Raw genomic sequence first — 23704 nt, 5'->3', positions numbered from 1 at the left:
TGCAGAAAAGCTGGCTGGCTGAAAAATCCCTCATTGATGCCCAACAACACTCACCTGCAAATATTCACAAATCTGTATGTCCACCATAAGTCCTAAGAACAGACACCACAAAGGCCTTCCCACCCTCAGCTTGCATTTAGGTTAAATGAGAGTTTATTTTAGGAATCCGCCCTCAAATAGGGTACTCCCTGCAGATAGGTTTTGAACCGGCTTTCATCAGGCACCGCCTGAGATCAAGGTTAAAACCCTGGTCTTAGAGTGAAGTTCTGGGACTTGGCACTACAGGGGTGAATTAAGCTAAAATTTCAAGCTGTGTTGTGCAGATTCCTGTTTAAAAATCTCACACAAGGCTGACCGTGTGCTAGAGTGCTTGCCTAGCATTCGTGAGAACTGAGGTTTGATTCCTGGCACCACACACACCAAAATATTATGCAAGAAAGAGTTCACTCTTCTGCGGTAATAGACAAGCTAGCTTTTTGGATCTTCAGTGATTGGAAGTTGAGCTTTTCTTGAAGGATAGGAAGGCTGCTCTGGGGATTCCTAGCAGGGGTAGGGTGGGGGTGGGGCGGGATGGGGTGGGGTGGCTCGTCCAGCTTCCAATTCTATTTAATTACAAGACTTTTTCCCTCGCCTCTGCAAGAGTGTTAAAAACAGATGCTCTACTCCAGCCTTGTTTTTGCAGCTATTTAACATTCTGATGTCATACTGGCCCCTGAATATTCCTATTGGCATTGTGAGCACCAGTAAGCATGCAAACCACTCTTCATTTCCCCCAGCACTGTTAGGGGCTTTATTTAAGAGGAGGACTTCTAAGTTATTCACAGTAGTCCATCAAATTGCCAGAGTCAAATTCTCCCAGTGAATGCGTATGCGTTGGAGTCTAAGAAAAAGAAAATACTTTAAGCTTTTAACTATATGAAGCAGTAGAAGAAAATAAACGGTTGCAAGACATAATGTGCCTTTGAGTTTCTGGTGGCTGAATGTTTTCCCACAGACAAGAAAACTCTTAGGAAAGATTTGATTTCTCATAAAAAAAAATAGAATAAAATAACATAAAATAAAATAAAAAATAGTATCATACAGTCATCGATATTACAGGACGAGTTACTGAGCCCAGCCACGTGTGTGCATATGGGACACCATCCATGCAATTTCTTTTCTTTCCTCCAAGATTTTCAGATTCGATTGCTTCTCAAAAGCAAATTGTTATATAATGAGGATACTTATACACACAAACTTCTTATTTCTCTTGTGTGTGTTTTAGGACAGTGACGTTTTCTGGGAAAACCTTGGGGAAATTCTGTGAGAAACGTTTGCGTACTGCAATGGACAGAGGCTTGAGAGACAGTTGGGACTGGGTTATAACACTGTTTCTATTGGTTGCTGGCTTGTGTGGCATTCTCTGACTTAAGTGACAACTGCGTGAAAGGTGGGAGAGACCCTCAGCAAGATTTCAGAAAGGATTAAACGAGATATGACTATTAGCAGGTGCTGACTGAGCATCAGTAGTTGATAGAGGAAGGATTGGAGGGAAAGAGAAGGGCGGGAGCAAGGGAGGAAGGAGGGTTCTGGTTGCCAGGGCTCCTCCTTCCATTAAAGAACTGGAATATTCAACATGCCTATAATACACCAGTCTCATGCTAATTTCTAAGCAATCAGTCTCTAGATTGCTACTGTTCATGCAAATTCACTTCAGGTCTAAGTTTAACATAAGAACAAAGACAGCCTAGAGCCCAGAGACATGTTTTGTCTGTCCCGAAGGGAGGTCTAAAGAGACAGCCCCTGGCAGAGTACCCTTGACACAACCTATGAAGGCTGAGGGCTGGGACAAGGCGAGACAGAACCTAAGAGAGAAACAAACTACCTGCCTGTTCTCCTCAGAATAGTATCATTGCTTTCCCAGGATGTAGGTGGAAATGGCTTCTTCCCTGGGCTCTGAATGGGGAGAAAGGCAAGGATACAGTATCGTCACTGTCATTCAGTGTCTCTCATAATTTATCCTAGAGTATATCAGATAACAGAATAACAGGATAGATGGTTGGTTCTGATTTTCATCTCACCAGGATTTAGAATCACCCAAGAGAGACATCTTTGGGAGTGTACGGTGGGGGCATTTACAGAGAGATCAACACAGTGGGAGTTGTTATCATTCCCACCAGGAGACTTGGACAGAAATCTAGGAGGACAGATGTATTTTGGCTCATGGTTTCAGTCCCCAAGTCACAGTGGAGCAGATCAGCTGGCACATGTGGCACAAGCTGTTCTCATCACTGGCAAACCAGGAAGTAAAGAGAGCCAGTCAGGAGCTAGCCCCAGACTACAATCTTCAAACCATGGATCACGACCCCAACCCCAATGGCCTACTTTTCCCAGCAAGGATCCACAGCCTCCCAGACTACTATCACCTGCTGGGGAAGACCATCCAAGAATGAGCTGTGAGAGTACTTGTCAGAAGCAAGTTATCACAGAGATGTTTTCCAGATGTGCTGAAAGGATAGAAAATAATACAACCTAACTCTAATGACCCCAAGAAGTCAGAAGTTTAAAATGCTATCTTGCTTTGTTAGAAACTAGGTAAAAGGTCACATTCCAGAGCCCGCCCTTTGTTTAGACCTAGCAGAAAGGCCTTGAATAGGTGATCCTGGCCCCACAAGGTAACTGGAAATGGGCTAAGCTTATCTTGCTTCTGTAAACTGCTTATGCCATTACCCCTGTGCAGGAGTTCACGCAGCTATAGACATTCAAGAAAATAGGAAACTAATTGGTCCACTGAGCACGGGCTCCGATAATTTAAACTGATTGGCCTAAAAACTATGGAGTGGTACAAATCGATTGGCTCGCACTTCACGGGCTCTCCATGCTAAGAAATGATTGGTTTGTGATTTGCAGGCTTTGTCGTAAAGTTATAAAAGCTGTCGCAATTCAGCACTCATGGTCCTCAGTCCTCTAACCCTGCATAGTGTATGGCTGTGGAACCCAGAATTCTGGAATAAGAAACCCTCATGTTATTGAATCGAGACCGTTTCTTGTGAGTGATTTGGGTGTTGCCTTCCAGGGCGTGGGGTGCTGGGGCACCCTCGGTTTTTGGGATCTTACAGTGCGAGCCCGAGAATTAGGTGTGCAGGAATGAAGAGGGACAAACGCTCTCAGGAAAGTGAGCTAGGCCCGCTCTCCCTATTTGACAGGGTTTGTTTTGCTTTCTTTGTTTTTTATTGGCCTCTGCCCCCCAGGGATGCTGAGCTGAGCTCAGTTTTGTAAAGGGATGAGCAGTTCCTGCAACCGACCTAGCAAAGAAGGCATCTCTGAGTAGGGGCAGCGTATGTGCCATGGGTGGAGAACTGCCCATGCCACAGGCCAGACTATGACTATGGGTTTCCCATCTATTTTGGATGCTATGTAATTAGAGGGATGCCTGCCTGAGTGAGCAGGCAGACAGTTACATGAGGTAATTGCTCAGGAGATGATCTGCGTCGTTACCTGGGTGATAGACAAGAGGAGAAATATTTGGCTTAGAAGAGCGGAGACATCATCACAATTGGGCTTGAAAGGACTTCTGGTGCGGGAACCAGGGATACAGACTGAGTATTGTCATTTGCTGACTTCCTCCTCCCAGGGAAACCTGGGTAAGAGCTGTAGCATCCCCACCCCCAGGAAATACCATGGTGATTTAAAATCAACTGTCTAAATGCAGTGCTAATGAACACAGTGCCTCTGCTTAAGAAATGAATACATTTTCCCTGCCCTGGTGATATTAGAAGCCTGGGTTAGTGAGGCATTTAAATGTTAGAATGTGGCCTCTAGGTGAGAGGCTGGCATGAGGATGCTGAGAGAGCTAGTCCGTGAAAAGGCTCCAACGCGCCCAACGCGCTAGAAAAAGCACAGCAAAGTGGAGTACAGTGCTGCTGGTTGGAGGACAGTGGACCACGCCTCGGAAAACCCAAAAGGACAGAACTCTTACAAAGTGCCATTTCTGTAGCAGAATTAAGCTGGATATAGTAGAAAAGTCGTTAGAAACCTCCTGCAGGTGGTTAAAAATTAAACAAAAAAGGACCAACAAACGAAAGAGAAAGGCCTGCTGGTCACGTGATGTGCACAGCGGTAGGGCCAGCTGAAGAGTGGAGGCGGGTCGAGCTGGGACTTGGCCCATCCTGTGGCGCATCTCAAGAAAAGAAAATTAAAGGAGTGAAGGAAAAGGAAAGAGGAAGTCGCAGCCAGAACCAGAGAAAAGTCTGAACGCCCATGCAGCATATCAAAATCTACGAGATGCAGCTAAAAATATTCTTAAGGGAAACCTCACATCATTAGGAGTTTATAGTGGACAGCAAGACAGATCTCGAACCGTTGAACTAAATCTCCATCTTATGAAACCAGGAAAAGAAGCAAACCAGAAGATGGAAAAAAGACCATAAATGCATTTATTGATATAAATCAAAACAGTAAGATAATAGAGAAAATCAAGGAACTTATGACCATTAGGCACAGGCCGAAAGAGACTGGGAAGAGAACTCTCAGAAGGGACATAGTAGCAGTTCCCAGGCCCTAGGGTTTGGGATTCAAGGTTAGGACAAAGAACAAAAGGAACCACACGGATTGCAGATTCTTACATGGAGAGAGGTATTGAAACCTAGTAAATTAAAAGGGACAGATGTTTATACATATAAATTGAACCTCAATAAACCACATTTTTACTCTTAAAAGACTTTAGAAAGGATTTTTTTTTTTTTTTTTTTTGATGTGCTAGGACAATAAAATAAAGACCAGGGCCAAGTGAATGAGGAGAATCTTGTTAAGATGGAGGGAAAGCTACTTAACCCAAGGCAAAACGAAAGTGGGGAAAAGGGAAGTTTTCAAAAGAGCACAGAGGGCTAGAGATGGTTCAGTAGTTAAGAGCACTGACTGCTCTTTCACAGGTCCAGAGTTCAATTCTCAAAACGACAAGGTGGCATACAAACCATCTGTAATGGGATCTGATGCCTTCTTCTGGTGTGTCTGAAGACAGTGACAGTGAACTTACATATCATAAATAAATCTTAGATATCTAGACAAATATCTAGATATCTAGATATCTAGACAAATATCTAGATATCTAGATAGATAGATAGATAGATAGATAGATAGATAGATAGATTAGATAGATAGATAGATATCCAGACAGACGGACAGACAGACTGCTGGACCCATCAACCAGGTGAGGATGCCCATATGGAAACAAAAGTATTGGTAGATGCTGTAAATCTCCTACTCTGATCCTGGGAGGTTCAGGAATACTGAAGACACATCTTAAGAAATGATAAGGCAACTGCAGCTGCCCTAGACCTGAGGCAACTTGGAACAGTGTCACATGGAAACCATAGGCAGAATTCCACGCATATCCTCAAGAAGGCTGCACTATCTTTATGTTAACCTGGCACAATCTAGAGTCAATTTGGAAGAGAGACACTCAACTCAGAAAATGCCTTTAGACAAATCTGTTAAAGTGGGGGTGGGGGTGGGTTGGGGGTTGAGGGGTAGGTGGGGGGGTTGCTTTTGTTATTGCTTTTTTTTTTGATTGGTGACTTATGTGGGAGAGTCCAGCTCACTGTGGGCAGTGCCACGCTCCCCACTACCACATTAAGCAAGTCAGTCAGCAGCATTCTTCCAGAGCTCTCCCTAAATTCCCGCCTCTGTATTCCTACACAAGTTCCTGCCCTAACTTCTTCCTCTCAGTGGTGGAGAGAAGTAAGGTGAAATAAATGTTTTCCTCTCCTAGTCGCATTTATCACAACACTAACGACCTGAACTGACAAAATGGATATTCCCGGTACACATGCCCAGAACAATCCTCCTCACTTGAGTGTGAATGGACCTTGAAAATGTGGCCAGAATTCCTTCCCCAGGTTATATGCCTAGTCAGTTAACTAGGTGAACAAGACCTAATCACTTCAGTGATTAGAAGAAGGGTAGGATCCTCGATGAATGCATAGCATCCTATCTGGTGTGAAGGAAACTGTAACTCCATTATGAATTGGCCCTGGAGGAGCCCCTGTGGTGAATGAAGACCTGAGGACCGGACCTGAGGGCTGGAGGAATAAGAGTCAAGTCCTGCAGTGAGGACCGCAGTTGGAGTTCTTGGTAAAGGGTCCTGAACCTCAGCTGATCAAAACCCAGCTAGGAAAGATTGAGAGCTAGCTATAAACACACTTAGATTTCTAACCCAGCAAAGGGTCCGTAAATAAACCCACGTTAGTTTCTGCCATTATATTTGTCCTGGTGTGGATAGGTACTGATAGGAAGCCATTGAGACCGTCAGATCGAACTCAAATGTGCCAAGTAGTTTAGTCAATAAAAATTCCATCACGGTTTTGACCAGCAGAGTTTCTTAGTGGGCAATACCCTAGTTTAGAATTAATTGGCCAAAAAGTATCACATAAGTTAACACTTTGTGAAAAGAGAAGATTAATTGGAGAACGTGTGTGGAAAACCACTGGGATCAATTCCATCCAGAGGTAGCCAGGAAGCCTTCACAGGCTGGTGGAAGGCTTTTGGTGGAGATCCTGGCCTGGTCTCCACACATTGGCCGTCTGCTCCAGGCCTTCCTTCTCCCTCTCAGGTATGACAGCAGAGAACCGGGTCTCCCCACTGGCTTGGACTCTCCCATAGGACTCCAGAACCAAGAATAACACTCAGCACAAATCACATCACCCTCCAGCAAACTTTCTTCACACTGACTATACTCATCAGGTTCATTTATATTAGCTAATGCAGAAATAATTTCCAAAAAGTATTTCCATATATGTGAAAAATATATGTGAAAATAGAAGCCTATTTTCTAAATTCTTATAATTGTTGTAATCTTGTTCATTAAAAAAAAAATACTTAAACTGGGAAAGGTAGAACATGGCTTTAGTCCCAGCACTCATGAGGCAAAAGCCAGACAGATCTCTGAGTTCAAGGCCAGTCTAGTTTCCAGAGTGAATTCTAAGATAGCCAGGACTGCACAGAGAAATTCCATTTTTAAAAAGCAATGACAATAACAAAAAGTACACTCTTCACGTGAGTTCTGATAATCATGCAATAACAATAGAACACATAACAACTTACCTTGTAACTTTTTAGTCTGATGAAGTCAACCTTCATAGAGACAAATCGATCTGAATTCCGGCTGATGTTCTTGAGGTGTTCTACAAGATCAGCACAGAACTTGTAACCTCCCTTCAGTACACAGAGGACCAAAATATCATGGTAGCCTATGTCTTTCATTATATCCTTAGCCAGCCGCTCAATTCTGAAAGAAGTAATACATAAAAGATATATTAATATACAACTAATAGACACATGATCAGATCATTAATGTGAACATGGAGCAAAGCCTGGAAAACAGAACGCTTCAAGCAGAAAAGTTCTCTTAAAGTGGAACCAAAGTGTTGATAACATACTCCTAACGTGACATCATAGCTCCGGTATGTCATAAACAGTGTTAAAGATGATGCATGATATTTATTTATTTATTTATAGAAATATGATATATATATCATATTTATTTATTATTTTATCATTATAGCACCTGTTGTTAAGCTTTAAAATATTTTGATGATATTTATAGAAATCCTCATTTTATAGCAAAGAAAGTGGAAATAGAGAACTGATTTTTTTTTTGTTTCTTTTTTTTTTTTTTTTATCAGTTTGACACCTAGACCTGTGTGGGAAGAGGAAACTGAGATGATGTTTTCATAAGACTGGCCTGTGGGGAAGTCTCTGGGATATGGTCTTGATTAATGATGATGTAGGAGGACCCAGATCACTGTGGGTAGGGCTATCTTTTGGATAGATTGTCCTGGGTTTTATAAGGAAGCAAGCCTTCCCCTTCAGCTTCTGCTACAGTTCCTGCCTTCAAGTTACCATCCTGCTTGAGGTTCTGTCCTGGCTTCCCCCAGTGATGGACTGTTGTTACCTAAGAGTATAAGATGAAATAAATTCTTTCCTCCCCAAGTTGATTTTGGTTCTGGTGTTTTATTTATCAAATCATAAGACAGAGTGACATATTCTCCTTACACTGGAAGAAAAGTCAAACTCAGAATAACTGAAAAAAATCATATATTCACCAAAGGCTGCACACCACAGCGCAATGGGAGGGGAGAGGTAGCAATACAGTGTGGAATCTTGTGTGGGGTCTGCTCCTTAGAGTAAACGAACAGCAATGGCTGCCTCTCCCCGAGCTCTGGCACTGTCTTCACAGATTTCTAATCATTCTATATGTACAAGTGTGTAGCCACTCCCCACACAAACCCAAAACCCTGAACAGAGGCAGGATCTCAAATGTGTTCCTTAAAGAGAAAATCCCTATGGCTATTTAAAATCAGATTAGATTAAAAGTGTTCATCTATCTATCTATCTATCTATCTATCTATCTATCTATCTATCTCTATATATATACAAATAGTGTTTGTTTAAATAAATATGATCACCCAAAGATTGTGTATCAGAATATCTGGCATACTTTTACAAAGATGCATTGAATTCAGAAATTTTACATTTATTTATTTATTGTGTGTCCACATATGTACATACATACATATATACATACATATCATAGTGTGTGAACACATATGTGTGTATTTACAAGTGTATGTGGGGAGTATTTACATGCATATATATGAAAGTACATGTACAGATGGAGGCCAGAAATCAACCTAGGATATCCTTTCTTGAGAGCTGTCCATCATATTTTGAGACAGGGTCTCAGTGGGTCTTGGAGCTCACTAATTAATATAAGCTGGTGAGCCCGGGATCTGCCTGTCTGTCTCCCCAGAGCTGGGATTACAGGCACAGCTTACCATCTCAGTCTTTTCAGTCTTGGTTCTGGGGATCAAACTCAGGTCTGCATACTTACATAGCAAACGCTTTACCAACTGCGCATTTCCTCAGCCCCCAGATCCCACTTTAAACATAAAGACTCAGATTAAAGTGAAAGGCCCGGGAAGGAAGCATCATGCTTGTGGCCGTGAAAAGATGAAGAAACCATCTTACTTTCAGTCAGAATGTGATCTCTGTCTGCTCCTGAAGAAAGCTTGAAATCCTAGTGTATATTTCCCTAGGGATGCCAGGTAACTGACAGAATAGCAAGGAGGAAGAGACACTACTGCACTTAAGAGACTCCCCCCCTACACCTCCTCTACCAGGCATGGGCAGATCTTGCAGTTGGGAAATCAGTTAGGATAAAAGGATAAAGTTGAACAACCCATCAATAAACTGGATCTAGCTGATATGTGTACAACACTCAACCAAACAACAGAATATGCATTCTTCTCAAAATATTCCAATGAAAATGACAACACTAGAAAAATATGTAAAAATTATAATCTGATAAAGGTTTGTATCTAATATATATGTTATATATCTAATATTTAATATATATCATACATGTTTTCACTGTATAGCTGTGGCTGTTTAGAACTCACTTTGTAAACCAGGTCAGCCTCGAACTCACAAAGATCTGTCTGCCTCTGCTGGAATTAAAGGTGTCCATCGCCACTGCCTGGCTTATGCATTTATATAATTCAAATGATTATATTCACATAATATATGTGATTATAATTATAGTTGTAAATATTTAACCCTTTTATGACTCAACAAAAAGACAAACAACCAAATAAATAAAAAATTGGCAAAAGGCTTGAATAGAGACCTTTTACGCCCATAGAAAAAGAACGGGAGTAGCTGCTAAGCACACTAATGATACAGGAAATATAAGTTCCAATCACAGGGAGACATCATCATACATATACTAGAATGACTATGACCCAAAGGACAGACAACAGAGTACTGCTGAACTACTGGTGATGCTGGGAAACGTCACAGCCCCTTTGAGAAACAACCTGCAGTTGTTGAAACTCACCAGGAAGCCCAGAATTTCACCGCAAGGGTTAATCTAGGAGAAATGAAAATATACACCCATGCCAAGAATTGTACCTGTACTGTTTACAAATCCAAACCAGAAGTCCAAATGGTAACTGGCTGTTGGATCAATGATTAGATATTCTATGACTTAATTTCTGAGACACATCCAGAGAAATTTCCACGGAAAGAAACCTGATTCGTAATTACCTGTCAGTAGATTAATGAAACTGTAAGCCAGGATTGTGGAGATGGACCCAAGCATAAAAATGTACTGAAACCATAGAATCATTTCCCACATAAAGTAGCTGTAATGTTTGTTTTAAAGCTGAGGGCTGAATTCCTGGCCCCCACCCTGGACCACTTAGGGAGGAATTTTAAGCATTGAATGGAGAGACTGGAACATCATCCCAGCCACAAAATCTTCCACACACAATTTATCCTGCCTAAGAGATGTATAGGGGTAAAAGTTGGAGAATTTGAGGGAAGGTCCAAGCAATAACTGGCCCCACTTGAAACCCATGTCATGAGATGGAGCTCACCCTCGACACTGTTAGTAATATCCTGCTATACTTGCAGACAGGAGCCTAACATAACTGTCATCAGAGAGCTTTCACCAAGCAAGTGATGGAAACAGATGCAGAGACCCACAGCCAAACATTAAGTGGAGCTTTGGGAATCCTGTGGAAGAGGGGAAGGGAGGATTGAAGAAGCAAGAGTGGGTCAAGGACACTACAAGAAAACCTACAGAGTCAACTAACCTGGGCCCACAGGGGCTCATAACAACTGGACTGCCAACCAGCATGCATGGGACGGACCTAGGCCCTCTGCACATAGCTAAGAGTCGTGCAGCTGGGTCTTCTATAGCTGGCGTTAGCTACTTTGTGGGTTCTTTTTCCTTCTACCCCTTTTCTACCCATTCACCCCCCCAATGCTAGATAGGAAATAAAAAAGAATAAAGGAGAAAGGGTTCAGCTTTATCATTAGATTACTTCCTGCTGATTAGGGGCATTGGGTTCCTTGGGACAAGTTTGAACTCACCATCAGGATATCTAATGTTTTCTTGTTGTTTCTTTTTTTGTGCATGGCTACGTAATAAACTTCAATCAACAGCAATTATACAACAAACCATTCCACTTCTTGGGCTCTTGCATTTACATACCCTCTGAAAGGTCCCCAGCATTCCAGACATTACACAACTGCAGAAATTATCTGCCACTGAAAATCTTGCCCCGGCTAGAGCAAGAAGCAAGTCAAAGTCAGATGCTGTGGACAATCTGAAGCAGTCCCATATCCCACACCTGGGATTAAAATAAAAATATATTCTTATACTATCTCTGTGTTTTTGAAAGAAATCAACATTTCAAAATTATCACTATTGTCTTCATGTGAGACCTCTAACAGCAGGAGCAGGGGCTATCTCTGACTACATTGCCTGCCTTTGACTCCCTTTCCCCTAACTGGGATGCCTTGTCTAGCCTCAATAGAAGACTTGCCTAAGCCAGGCAGTGTTGGTGTATGCCTTTAATCCCAGCACTTGGGAGGCAGAGGCAGGTGGATTTCTGAGTTCGAGGTCAGCCTGGTCTACAGAGTGAATTCCAGGACAGCCAGGGCTACACAGAGAAACCCTGTCTCGAAAAGCAAAAACGAAAACAAAAACAAACAAACAAAAAAGATTTGCCTAGTCCTACTGCAACCTGATATGTCAGGGTTGATTGATATCCATGGGAGACCTCTCCATTTCTGAGGAGGAGGGTGGATGGCGGGAGAGGAGAGGCGAAAGGGAGGGACTAGGAGGAGAAGGGGAAGAGGAAGCTTCGATCAGGATGTAAAGTAAATAATTAATCAATAAAAAAGAATATAACAAATTAAAAATACATTAGCGGTAGAAGTACTGCTGAAGAATTAGCCCAAGGACCCTGATTTTTCATTCCTCTCTCTGAGTTCTGGGCTTCTGAGGAGTCCTGAATTCCAGACCTCATGCTGTGAACATGAGGAAGCTTGTCTCCCATGTGTAATGTGAAGATTTCTTTATTCAGTCTTGGTACAGGAATGGGCTCGTGGTCTAGGTAGTGGGCTCTGCTAAAGTGCTACACCCACAAATCCAGATCCATGGTAGTGAATCGCAGGTGGGGTTTAGAAACCCAAGAGTAAGCTGATGTGTCTAAGACTAGAAGTGAAAAACTTAGAAGAGAGGAAATATCTGTACTTTCCACAAACAGTTTGAAGGTACATTGTTTTATTCTCAAAACATCACCGCTGATAGAGACAATCACACACATGGTGACTGGCTGACCTGACACACTGGTTGTCCCAAAGGAAATGGAAGTCTCAGGGAAAGAATGCGTCCTGTGAAGGTGATGTTCACCTCCTAACTCTCCCAGGTTAAACCGAATGTCTATGAAAAGCAATGCTTTCTCTTCCTTATCTCCATGATTTGTATAAGGCATTGCTTTGGGAGAGTGTGTGTGTCAATTATTATAACTTCCATCTGTATATCTTTACCAATCTTTCTAATTGCCCACAGTTATGAAGTTCCTTGTATGTACATGTTCCTAGAGTTCAAATTTGCTACCCCATAGAAGTTCTCCCAGCCACTAGGAAGAAAGTCCTTAGTGGAACTGAGACGTCCCATGAGAGGGGGCTGCTCCAATCACCGCTGGTACAGGACGCAGGACTCACCTGTCCACTATGATGCCGTGGGGGATGAGCACACACTCTAGATCACCATAATAGTGCTGTGGGTACGTGAATAAATCCAAATCATATCCTGGCCAGTTATCCAGAAGCTGTAAATCAAAGTAGTTTGGTTTTGGTATTTTTTTTCATTAATGATTTATTTTGTAACGTAAATAACAAAAATTATCATTTGGAAACAGACTAATGTTGAACACAGAGGTTAGATCTGCACACCTTGGTAAATTACCCTCAAGCTATGATAAGCTTAGTAGCGCAAGGTTATTGGTGATACAACCTGATAAAACAAGAGGGTATCGAATCAACAATATACTCTACTCTGAACCATCATACAGTAAAAGTGCAACCCTGAAGTCTATTTTTAAAGAGTGATTCCATTATCTTCATTTGTAAGTGTACCTGCATAAGTTTATGTGTATTAGATGCATGTGGGTGCCCTCAAAGGCCAGCTCAGAGGCCAGAGAGCATCAGATCCCCTATGGAACTACAGGTAATTGTTAATTATTTGATATTGGTGCTGGGAACCAAACCTGGGCCTTCTGCAAGAGCAGTCAGTGCTCTTAACTACCCGGCCACCTCTCCAGCCCCTAAACCCACCATCTTTACCTAACTTGATAGAACTGTATAGAAGACCATTTGTATGTAAGCACTATATAGGTGCAGCTCAATAATAGAGCATCCAGGACGCCTGAAGCCTTAAGCTCAGTCTCTGGCACTATAAAAAAGCATGCAAGTATAAGCATTATATACTTTGTATCTAAATTATAAAAATATGATTACATTATACACATGTGTAATTGTATAAAATACAGTATTATGATATATTCTGAATTTCTGTTTACCATAAATGCCTCATTTTCCTGGGAAGGTTTACCTGTGAAAAGTATATCATGGGATTACAATAAACCCAGACTTCTGAGTGCCTTTGCCAGTGCAGTAAAGACTAAAAAAGAATGTTCTTTGAAAGAGACTCCAGTGAGTCTTAGTTAGGATGTTGCAGCCCAAGAAAACAGTTCTGTTCACAGAACACAGACTACTAACAAGCCAGCTAGCCAGCCTTTCTCTTGTTTAAGATAACAGACAAGTTTTCTGGTTAGAATAGGAACAAGATGTAGAAGAAAATGACAGTAGAAGTTACTTTTCCTTCACATAGACAAAAAGGATGCAATAATGAAAACGTCCACGAAAACCTTTCTGTAGCTATGTTAGCTCTTGGTATTTGATCGTTTTTCCACACCTTTGTGACTGCTCTGTCCAGTTTTGAGCCATGGAGGGATTTTATAATATAGACCCAGCCTGATTTTCTAGCTCATTTACACATCTAGTTCCTGCCCTCAGGTTGCTTTTAAGTCTAGACATGATTCGGCATTGTTTGTGCATACATGTAATATTAAGTGTCTGAGCATTTCATTGTAGCAGTGAGTTTGTCCTATACTGTTTTGGCTTCTGGCGCATGCTTCCAGCCACCTGGCCAGGAACTATCTGGATTTGAGAATGGAAGACACACACACACACACACACACACACACACACACACACACACACACACGTTAATTTTAAAATGCCTTGGTTACCCCCAAAGGCTGGACACTTCTAATCCTCTGCCTGCTAAGTAACCAGTGGTTATCTGGACTCTCACATGGCTGGTTGGCTTTCTCTCCTGCAGCTCCTGTGTCTCCATCTTTCTCCCCTGAGTCATGGCAATTCTCTGTCTCCTTCTCAGTTCCTAGCAAATCTAAAGGTCCTGCCCAGCCATTAGCCACTGGCATCTTTATTGATTAATCAAAAACCAGTTAGAGACAAGGACCTTTAGCGTTTGAACATTCAGATTCCCGATGGAATAAAAGTATTAGAACCAATCTCCAGCTTTTTATAAGTGCATGCAATGCATTTTGATCCTATTTAGCTCTACTCCTCCCCACTTCTCTCAGATTGACTCTCTACCACCTCTTCCAATTCCTTGTCCTTCATTTTTCTAAAACCCCCATTGAGTCCAGTTTTGTTGCTCTTATACTAGTTGGCGTTGGCCCATCAAGCAGTGGAGCATCAGATCTACCAGATGCCAGACCCTTAGAAAAAAAACCTGAATCTCATTCCTCCCAAAAGCCAGTAGTGATCACTAGGGTTGGTGCTTATGAAGCCCTTCTTCTCCAAGTTAAAATGCTCACTGGATTGATCTGGTACAGGTCTTGTGCAGGCAACTGCAGACGTTGTGAATTTATGACTGCAGTGGCCCTGCCTTGTACAAAGTATAGTGTTGCCCTCCGATCCGCCCTGACCTCTGGCTCTTATCATCTTCCTGTTCTCTCTTCTGGGATGGTTCCTGAGCCTTGGGGGAAGGGTGTGATGCAGATGTCCTGTTTATAGATGAGCACTCCACAGCTCTGTCCTTTGGGAATCGTTGCATTAATGGGCATCCAATGCACAAAATCTTCCTTGATGAGGTCTGATCAAGCCACACTAATCTACAGGTAGAGAGATAGGAATTTACAGGGCAGTTTGACACTTTGTCCAGTTAGGAAAATAATTGTACAAGTTTCACTATTGTCTCCTATGAGCTCCCCAACCATAGGTTTTTGGCCATGTTTGTAGCACCAGATATGTTTTTCTGTGATGCAGGTCTTAAATCCAGTCAGGAATCGGTGGTTGCCCTTACATAGAACATTTAGTCCATGAGGGCACCTGTAGGAGTGTCTTGCTGTGTCAATCATTCTAGTTCACAGAGCATAGCATCTTCCAGTAATATGAAAACTAGCTACCAGGAAGGAAGCTTCTCAGTTAAAACCAACCTGACTTTTCCATGTCTCATGATCAAACTGTGTGATATTCTCAGCGATAGGTTCTGGTGGGCAGCCAAGAGCAATGGCATAGCTTGTATTTTGTTTTGGGGATTTCTAGGACACCTAATTCTTCCTGGCTCTGACTCCCTTCCTCTGTCTTACACATTGCCCTTGTTTTTACTTCCTCTGTCTCTATGCCAGAGTTCACCTCCCTCTTGGAAGGCCAGGTCAATCCCACTTCTTCCTGGAAGCCTCGCTGACTGCTCTCACATTGTGATTCTCTTTCCTGTCCCCCTGGGGTTCCCTGCAGCTCTGGCTTCACCTTGGGCTCTTTGGGAAGTTTCCACACTTTCCATTCACATGCTCTGTCTTATCTCTTCACTTCTGGTTTGGGGTCCATTCCCAGCCGCTCCATCTGATACTAAGACATTCCCCACCCCACTCCCACCCTCCTCTACATGAAGGGCTCCGGTTTTAGAAAGGAGGTTTTAAGGTAGAGCCCAAGCCACTCTTGTCCTAATTTTGGTCTCTAGGCAGACCAAACTCATGTTATTTCTCCCCAAACTTAACCTTTTTCCTATCTCAGGTAAGGGCAGCACTTTCTTCTGTTTCTTCAGACTACAACTTTGGCATTGGCTTTGTTCCTTCCTTTAATCTTTGTGCCAATCAGTATGTCATCTCCTTCCCAGTTCCCTCCCAATGAGAGCAGAAGCACACCTGAGCAACTTCCCCACTGCCCCCTCCCTACCCTGATCTGGGTCTCCACTGCTCCCATTTCATCCTCAACTACTTCAGAAATGGCCAAACCTGGTCTTCCTTCTCCCAACACGGCAGCTGTGGTGACTTTTGAGGACTGTACTTCACATCATGACACTGGCTCAAATGTTCTGAAGGACTTCTCCTTTCATGTCAAGTAAAACCTACAGTCCTCACCTAGGCCCACAAGAATCCCCCTCTTGATGGCCTGCTACTTTCTCCTTTACTTTGCTCTGGACAGTTTTCTCCTGGATGACTGAATCTGCTGACACAAGGCTTGTGTATTCCTTTTCTCTAGTCTTCATTCAATGTCATGTCTACAGAGAGGCCTTTCTGATTCCAAATATAAACCAGCACTCTCCTTCCTCCCTGTCCCATTGCTGTGTCCTCCATATCTAATGTTATGTTCCTTCACAGCATGTGTTACTACTAGTTATGTGTGAGTACATATATATGAGTGAGTGTGTGTGCGTGTATGTGTATATATACATATATGAATGTGTGTGCATGTGTGTAAAGAGCATGTATATGAGTGAGTGTGGTTGTGTGTGTGTGTGTGTGTATGTATGTGTGTGTGTTTCTGTCTGTCTGTCTGTCTGTTCTGACTTGGCCTAATCCACTCGAATATGAGCTACTTCTAGCAGAGATTTTATCTTACTTTCTGTTCAATTCCTCATGCCCAGACCACTGACCTGAGATCTGGTAACTACTAAAAAGATAAATGAGATAGTTATTAACTCTGAACTCCAACCGTGATGCTCAGCTTGTCAACTTGTGATAGAAATGACTACAGTTCAAAGCTCTGGAGACTCATAGCTGTCCTACAGGCCAAGAAGTATGGGCCATCCACATAGGCAAAAAGTGTCGGACTCATTGTACCCCCACCGGCAAGCTGCCTGGTGACTGGTAAGCTGGTACGAGGCAACTCTGGTTCCCACCCTGTACATTCCCAGAGCTGCGGTAACCAGAGTGGCTGGTCAGTGGCCTCACAGCTGCACCTGAATGACCTTTAGCCTCTGTGATGGCCCAGGAAAGACTGTCCACGGAGATCAGCCAAGCACGTATTCTGGCTTGTCTTCTAGACCACACAGCGGTACCCACTCCACTTCCTGGAGCTCATCCCCCACATCCCTGTAATTAGTGGTTTCCCAAGCTTGGTCCTCGCCCTGTGCAAATCCTTCCAGCTCTGCTCAGTCACAGAGAACACTCTCCATGTTGAGGTCGTGCTCCACTCTCTCATTTTTACTACCATGAGATTAGGAGACCGTATTTTTCTTCTCTTCTCTTCTCTTCTCTTCTCTTCTCTTCTCTTCTCTTCTCTTCTCTTCTCTTCTCTTCTCTTCTCTTCTCTTCTCTTCTCTTCTCTTCTCTTCTCTCTCTCTCTCTCTCTCTCTCTCTCTCTCTCTCTCTCTCTCTCTCTCTCTTATTTTTTGAGACAGGCTCTCACTATGCAGCCATGACTAGCCTAGAACTAGCCATGCAGATTAGGCTAGGGTTTAAATTCACAGAGATCCACCTGCTTTTGCCTCTGTGTTCTGAGTGCTGGGATTAAAGATGTGTACAACGTGCCCAGTCCTGATTCTGTTTTCTTTAAATAAGATACAATAAAACCTGTGGAGTGGATGACATCAAATAGAGTGCAAAGACTAATGTATAACAAATACTAAACAAATGCACAATACACACACATACATACATGCACACATGCATACACACATATACAGACACACATATACACACATACACACTCATACGCACACACATACATACACAATATACATATGTACATGCACATACATACATACACATGCATACACATATATACATACGTACACACATAAACACACGTACATACTCATATACATTCACACATACACATATATATAGACATACATGTACTATGCACATATATACTGCACACATACATACACACATATACACACATACGTACACATACATACTAATACACATACATATATATATACACATATACACATACAAATACATACATATAGACATATTCACACATATACACTCATACATATATACATACATATACACTATACCCACATACACACATATACATACACACATACATATATATACACATAGGTACACACACACACACATGAATGGCAAAGAAAAGGAAAAGATGATAGGAAAATTAGAAAACAAACCTGTACGTGAAAACAGTCAGAGCAGACAGTAGCCCAGAGCAACATGCACAATGTGGATGTCCAAGTCTGACTCCTCTGGGGCAAGTCTGCTAGCTATGAGACCTGGGACATACTAATGTCTCTAAAATAAAGTCAAGGTCTGTCACACATGACTATTGGAAATGTTAAATAAGACAGATAATGAATATAAGACTCCCTGGCATGTGGCCTGTAGTGCTTATGCAGTGACATTGGCCACGCAACTATACTGAAGCATCAGTTGTCTATATAAGTCATATACATCATTCATATAAATACATTTTAACTCATTTAAAGAAAAACCTCAATTCCATTTGCCAAAGTCTTACTACCCCAGCTCAAGCAGCAACTTTAAATCCAGCAGGAATGTCATGTTTCTACAACTATTCTCATGATCACACATGGCCATTACTTCTAGTTAATCTGAGATGGTGCTTTTGCTGAGGAACTAAAAGATAATAGGAAATGTAACTCCAAGTCTTTGCACACAAATGGTGTGTGTATGTGTAAGTCTACCCTTGGAGGAACGCAGGGATGCAGGATGGCTCTGGACTTTATAGGTAATGGCTTTACTAGCTTTAAAACAAAACAAAACAAAACAAAACAAAAAAAAAAGAGAAGCAAGAATCTTTAAATAGTTTTAGGATCACAGATAACATACTCCAATTTTATTCTACATGATGCTTTCTCTGTTTGAAGAGGCAAAGCATCTCCAGTTGGAGAGGTGACAAACACCGTAGCTGAGTCATTTTATACCACATCCAAATCCAGAACCCGTTGACTCTCTTGGTCACATTTAAAGAGACATTGACCATCTTTTTTTTTTAGCATGTTTCTTCCCAGGGAGAAAAACAGCTCAGAAGCACATGGGTAGAGCTCAAGCCTGCTTCTGTCCCCCTCCAAGTGCCATGCACCTAGTCCTACCTCGCCTGCAGACAGACGACTGTCATTGGTTTTCATGTCCGTGGCTGTCCTTCCGTCAGCACAGAACCCCAGACAGCAACATCAGCAGGCCCAGGTCCAGAGCCCAACTCAACAATCTTAGAACAATGAATCCAAGTGCTGAAGGTTCTTCTGCTAAAGCAAGGACCGAGCTCAACAGGACACAGAACACTTCCTTCCCAGTGCCTTCCTCTTCCACAGTCCTCTTCTTCCTCTTATTTATCCTCCTATATTGCTACTCCATCCCCACAGGAATGAGGATGAACGTAAGGAGAGGAGAGTCAACCAAACGGAAACTCAACAGTAACTTTGATTTCTCTCATCTTTTAACAAACGTACTTATGTTGGTTCTAACTATGGGTCCTTTAACCACACTTTAGTAAAACACAAACTAGAGAGACAAACCTGACCCTCCCCCCCCAACCAAAGCCAGGTGGGCAGTGAAGACCATATCTCCCTGATAAATAATTGCAAAGTGTCAACTGCATCTGGTGACTTTGCTAGCTCCAAACCAATGACAACCAACTTGAGCAAGATCTTTGAGGTCTGTCTACATCCTTTCATTTGGCAATTCCTGTATGCTACTATTTATTCTTTATAATGCATTAACGCCCCTTCTACCCAAATCGACTGAATGTCATTTGCAGATAAGACCTCTCTTATTTTTTTTTTTTTTGTAGTAAGCTGTTCTTTCACATTTTCATATACCTGTACTCTGTATTCTGGATGCTCTCTCCTTCCATTTCTCCCTGTCCCCATCTAGCCAACCCCTCCTCCATATAATTATCTTTCTCCTATTAGTTTGGTCTTGTTTAGTGTCCCGTATGGATTAACCAGGCTCATACGTATAATCTTGAGTTTGGAACTCCCCATTAGAGAGCATGGCGGACTCAATAGTGGGTACACAAGCATGCCTCCCTTTCTTCTAGAATCTGAGGGTTGCCAATACATCAGCAGCAAGTGACAAAGGCCTGTGGGTCACGTCCCTCTCTACAGATGACAGTTAAGAGGGCCTGGCTTTTGCCAACTCAGTGTGAGCATGCCCATTAGTCCTGTTCTCTCCCAATCCTTCCTCCATCTTGAGGCTCTTACCATTCTTTCTGCCTGCTCTCCCACAGTGTCCCCTGAACCTTAAGGAGGCCACATCCACATTTTTTTCTGGGGTCAGCACCTCAGTCAGCCTTTATTGTTATCATATAGAACTGCCATGGGTCTTTGTTTCCCGTCCCTGGAAGGAGACATTTCACTGTTTGGGTATCCTTTGTCTGGAAGAGATGGGCTATGAGTAGCCTTAAATTTCTCAGTAGTCCCCTTCTCACACAAACTGTGCTTGTGTCATGATTAAACTACTCAGCTCCATGCCTCTAACCATCATTAGTATTGCAGCTCTCCTGACCCACCCTGGTTTTTTTCTTCCTAGTCATTGGTAAACACATGGGGTGCTTTACTCTAAACTGGAGACCATCTTGTAGTTCCTTCAATTGTCCCACTCAGTGATTTTTATCCTAATTCTACACTAGCAACACTTTCCCATGAACCTACCAGCCCTCCGGGCAGGCCTACCTCTGGAGTTTCAAGGTATGTTTATTGTTATAACTTCCTTTTGATTTTTTTTTTTTTACCCTAGCTTTAAGGTCTTGCTATTTTGCTTACATCCTTATCTTCTCTAGCTTTCCTAACCCTTTCACCTGAATTTTCTTCAAATTTTACTGTCAAAGTTTTACTGGAGAAATTAACACATGGATGGGTGTTTCTGCATACACTGGTTATTGTCAACCTTAGGGGGTACTTGTACAGATTAGCGACTGCCCACAGTGCCCAAGCCCCATCCTAGCTTCTTCTCTCCTTACCGACCTCTTGCTATGCTCATGCATCCTTTACAAGAAGGCCTCTGTTGACGTGAATAGATGAGACTATTATATTTACACTGTCTTTCCATTTGCTTATTAGACTTTAGTAATCTACCCAATCTATGAGTACATCCAGATTTAGCTCCTTTTGATTTTTAATAATCTGCGGTTCTGGGGGCTCTACCACTGAGCTCCACCTCATCTTGTAGTTCCTTCAATTGTCCCACTCAGTGATTTTATCCTAATTCTACACTGGATCGTGGTATTCTTTAGAAGCATCTAGTATTTATGACACAGGGGTACTCTGAATTGTAGGTTTGGCTATTTGAAAGATGTTCCGTGCTACTGTGGTACTCCGCTGAGTCTAGAGATGGGACGTCTATTTGGAAGGAGCCCCTCACTAATGGGCTCTTGCCCACCCCCATCCCACTGACTCTTCTGCAACGTGGGACACTCCTGATGATCTCATGACCCTGGCAAATCCACTTCCATCGAACCGTTCTCTAGACATCTACTACTCTCCTGCTTGCTCTGTCCCATCCAACTCTTCACGTTTGGTCCCTTGACCCGGCTTTGTCCGTCCACAGTGTGCCTCTCACATCTGGAGGGGCTTTCCAGGCAATTGTTCTTAATGGTTGTTTATATTTCTCCCATTTTATTTTATTCCATTCTTCATTTATCCCCAAAGCTAACCTGCTAACGGTTTTCCAAATCCACCTTATCACATTCTGGAGTTTCAAGTATGACTTTCAAGTTGCCTACAGAGCATCCTGACCGGTGAGCCTTAAAGACGCAATATGGGGAAGGGGTTAGTTTAATGACTTCCTCTTTCATATTTTCATTCCCTCCCATCTGGTCTATCATACCCACAGCGACTGAAGTGTTTTTCTTGTAAAAGCACAAATCAGATACAGTGATCTCTTCTCTGTCCTTGACATGTGTTTCTGTACCGTGTGTTTCTCCTTCTGTTTCTGCCTGTGATCTTGGATGCAATGTCACTGCAGACTTTTTGATCATATGGGTAAAGACACTGCTCCCCAACCCCCTTCCAGGAAATGTCCCCCTTCTTCCTGTCGCACACCTGGCTGGCTGAATTATCTGGACTGTGAGTTTCACACCGGCTGCCAGTGTCCCTTCCCAGAATGCAAGTTTTGGGAAGTAGAGTTTGCCTTGTTCCAAAACTGTAGGAGCGGAACCTGGCAGGGCAGACTAAAAGCATTCCTCCTTGAGGAAAGACTGGTCCTGCTGTTTAAGTAAGAGCTGAGCCCCACCTTTCAACCTAAACAGTTCTATTTAACTGTGAGGTGTTTCCTTCCCAACCCACTCATTCTTATTCAATCCATTCATTTCCATAAACAGAGTAGCTGTGAATTACACGCAGAGCTCTGGAAAGATGATCTTAATGGCAAATCAGCCCCACCTTCACACCTTTTCAATCCTGGAGTCATAACTACCATCCACTAGAATTTAATTTCAAGATTATGGGAGGTGGGTACCCTCCGGTTGACACCTGAATGATTCCCGGAATTGAAGAGGTTTGGATCTGGCCCCCACCTTCCGTCTTGACACACTACTGGGTTTTTCACATATCACGCTTGTCTTCCGTCACAGACAAGGCATGGGGCAGTCGGGCTGCTGGCTTCTGCAGAGCCGCGCCCTAGATTCAAAGTCCCAATTGTATTCACTTGCGTTACTTTGCACCTTGGCTGCCCTGAAGAGTTAGTTCTCAGTAGCCGTTTTGAAAACAAACCTCCAAACTCACTGAAGGGAGGAGGCCGCTAGAGCTGCATTCTGGGGTCTTTCTAAACCCCGGCGGCTCGCAGGCTAGACTCCTTGTGGCTAGCCGAAGTGGGGACCGGGTAGGAGGCAGACTTCCCGGCCAGGAACCCGGGGAAGGGTGGGAAAGGAGGAGTTACTGGGAACTCTGGATGAGGGAACGACTTTAGTAGGGGTTTCGTCAGACGGGATGGAGAGGGAAGGCTTGGGTGCGAGGAAGCCGGCGATCTCCGCTCGCAGGAGGAACAAAGCCTTGGCCGGTTCTCACCCAAACGCATTTCAGCTAAAGGAGTTGGGGGGTGGGAGTGGAGCGGGTGCCACGAAGGGAGGAAAGGAGAGGGGAGCGAACTAAGGGAGCCTGGAATCCAGAGTTCGCATTTACCACGACGCCTCGCCCGGAGTCTGGCGCCTTCTCACTGCTCCCGGCCATGTCTCTCGCAGGGGACGCCGGACGGACAGACGCCCGGAGGACGTGGGGGGCGGGGGAGGGGATGTGGCTGGGGCCGCCCCGCCCCCAGCCTGCGGGCGGGAAAGCCGGGACTACAGTCGAGCCTCATTCCCCCGGCGGCGCGGGAGCAGCTGTGGAGCAGCGCCTGATGCACCTGAGCGCGCTCAGGGAAGCGTCCCTGGCGGCACCCCCGCCTGCCCCTTTGCCGGCCCCGCACCCCGCGGGGATATGGGACAGGCCTGCGATTCGTTCAGGAGAAAAAGCAGTCCCCTGTTATTTGCCTTCTCAAAGCCCATCGCTGCAGCCCCCAGGCCAGCAATCTCCAAGACTCCCCCTGCCAGATTTTAAATGCACAATTGTCCCAAGTCAATACATTAAAGAGAGGCG

General features: G+C 43.4%; 1 protein-coding gene across 1 annotated transcript in view; it reads right to left on the bottom strand.

Annotated features, from left to right (window-relative positions):
• The window catches only part of Prtfdc1 (phosphoribosyl transferase domain containing 1), a 94654-nt gene extending 71355 nt beyond the window's left edge, over window positions 1–23299 (bottom strand). The window contains exons 1-5 of the mRNA XM_052156634.1: window positions 23252–23299; window positions 22680–22750; window positions 17356–17395; window positions 12556–12662; window positions 7081–7264 (exon numbers count right to left, since the gene is read on the bottom strand). Of these exons, the coding sequence (XP_052012594.1) occupies window positions 7081–7264; window positions 12556–12662; window positions 17356–17395; window positions 22680–22750; window positions 23252–23299 (450 nt within the window). The remainder of the gene's footprint in view (window positions 1–7080; window positions 7265–12555; window positions 12663–17355; window positions 17396–22679; window positions 22751–23251) is intronic.
• Window positions 23300–23704: the final 405 nt, after the last annotated feature.

Source organism: Apodemus sylvaticus, chromosome 14 (genome assembly GCF_947179515.1).
Source record: "Apodemus sylvaticus chromosome 14, mApoSyl1.1, whole genome shotgun sequence".
Lineage (NCBI taxonomy): Eukaryota > Metazoa > Chordata > Mammalia > Rodentia > Muridae > Apodemus > Apodemus sylvaticus.
The sequence above is the reverse complement of the archived record's forward strand: the minus strand, read 5'-3'. Positions and strand labels throughout refer to the sequence as shown.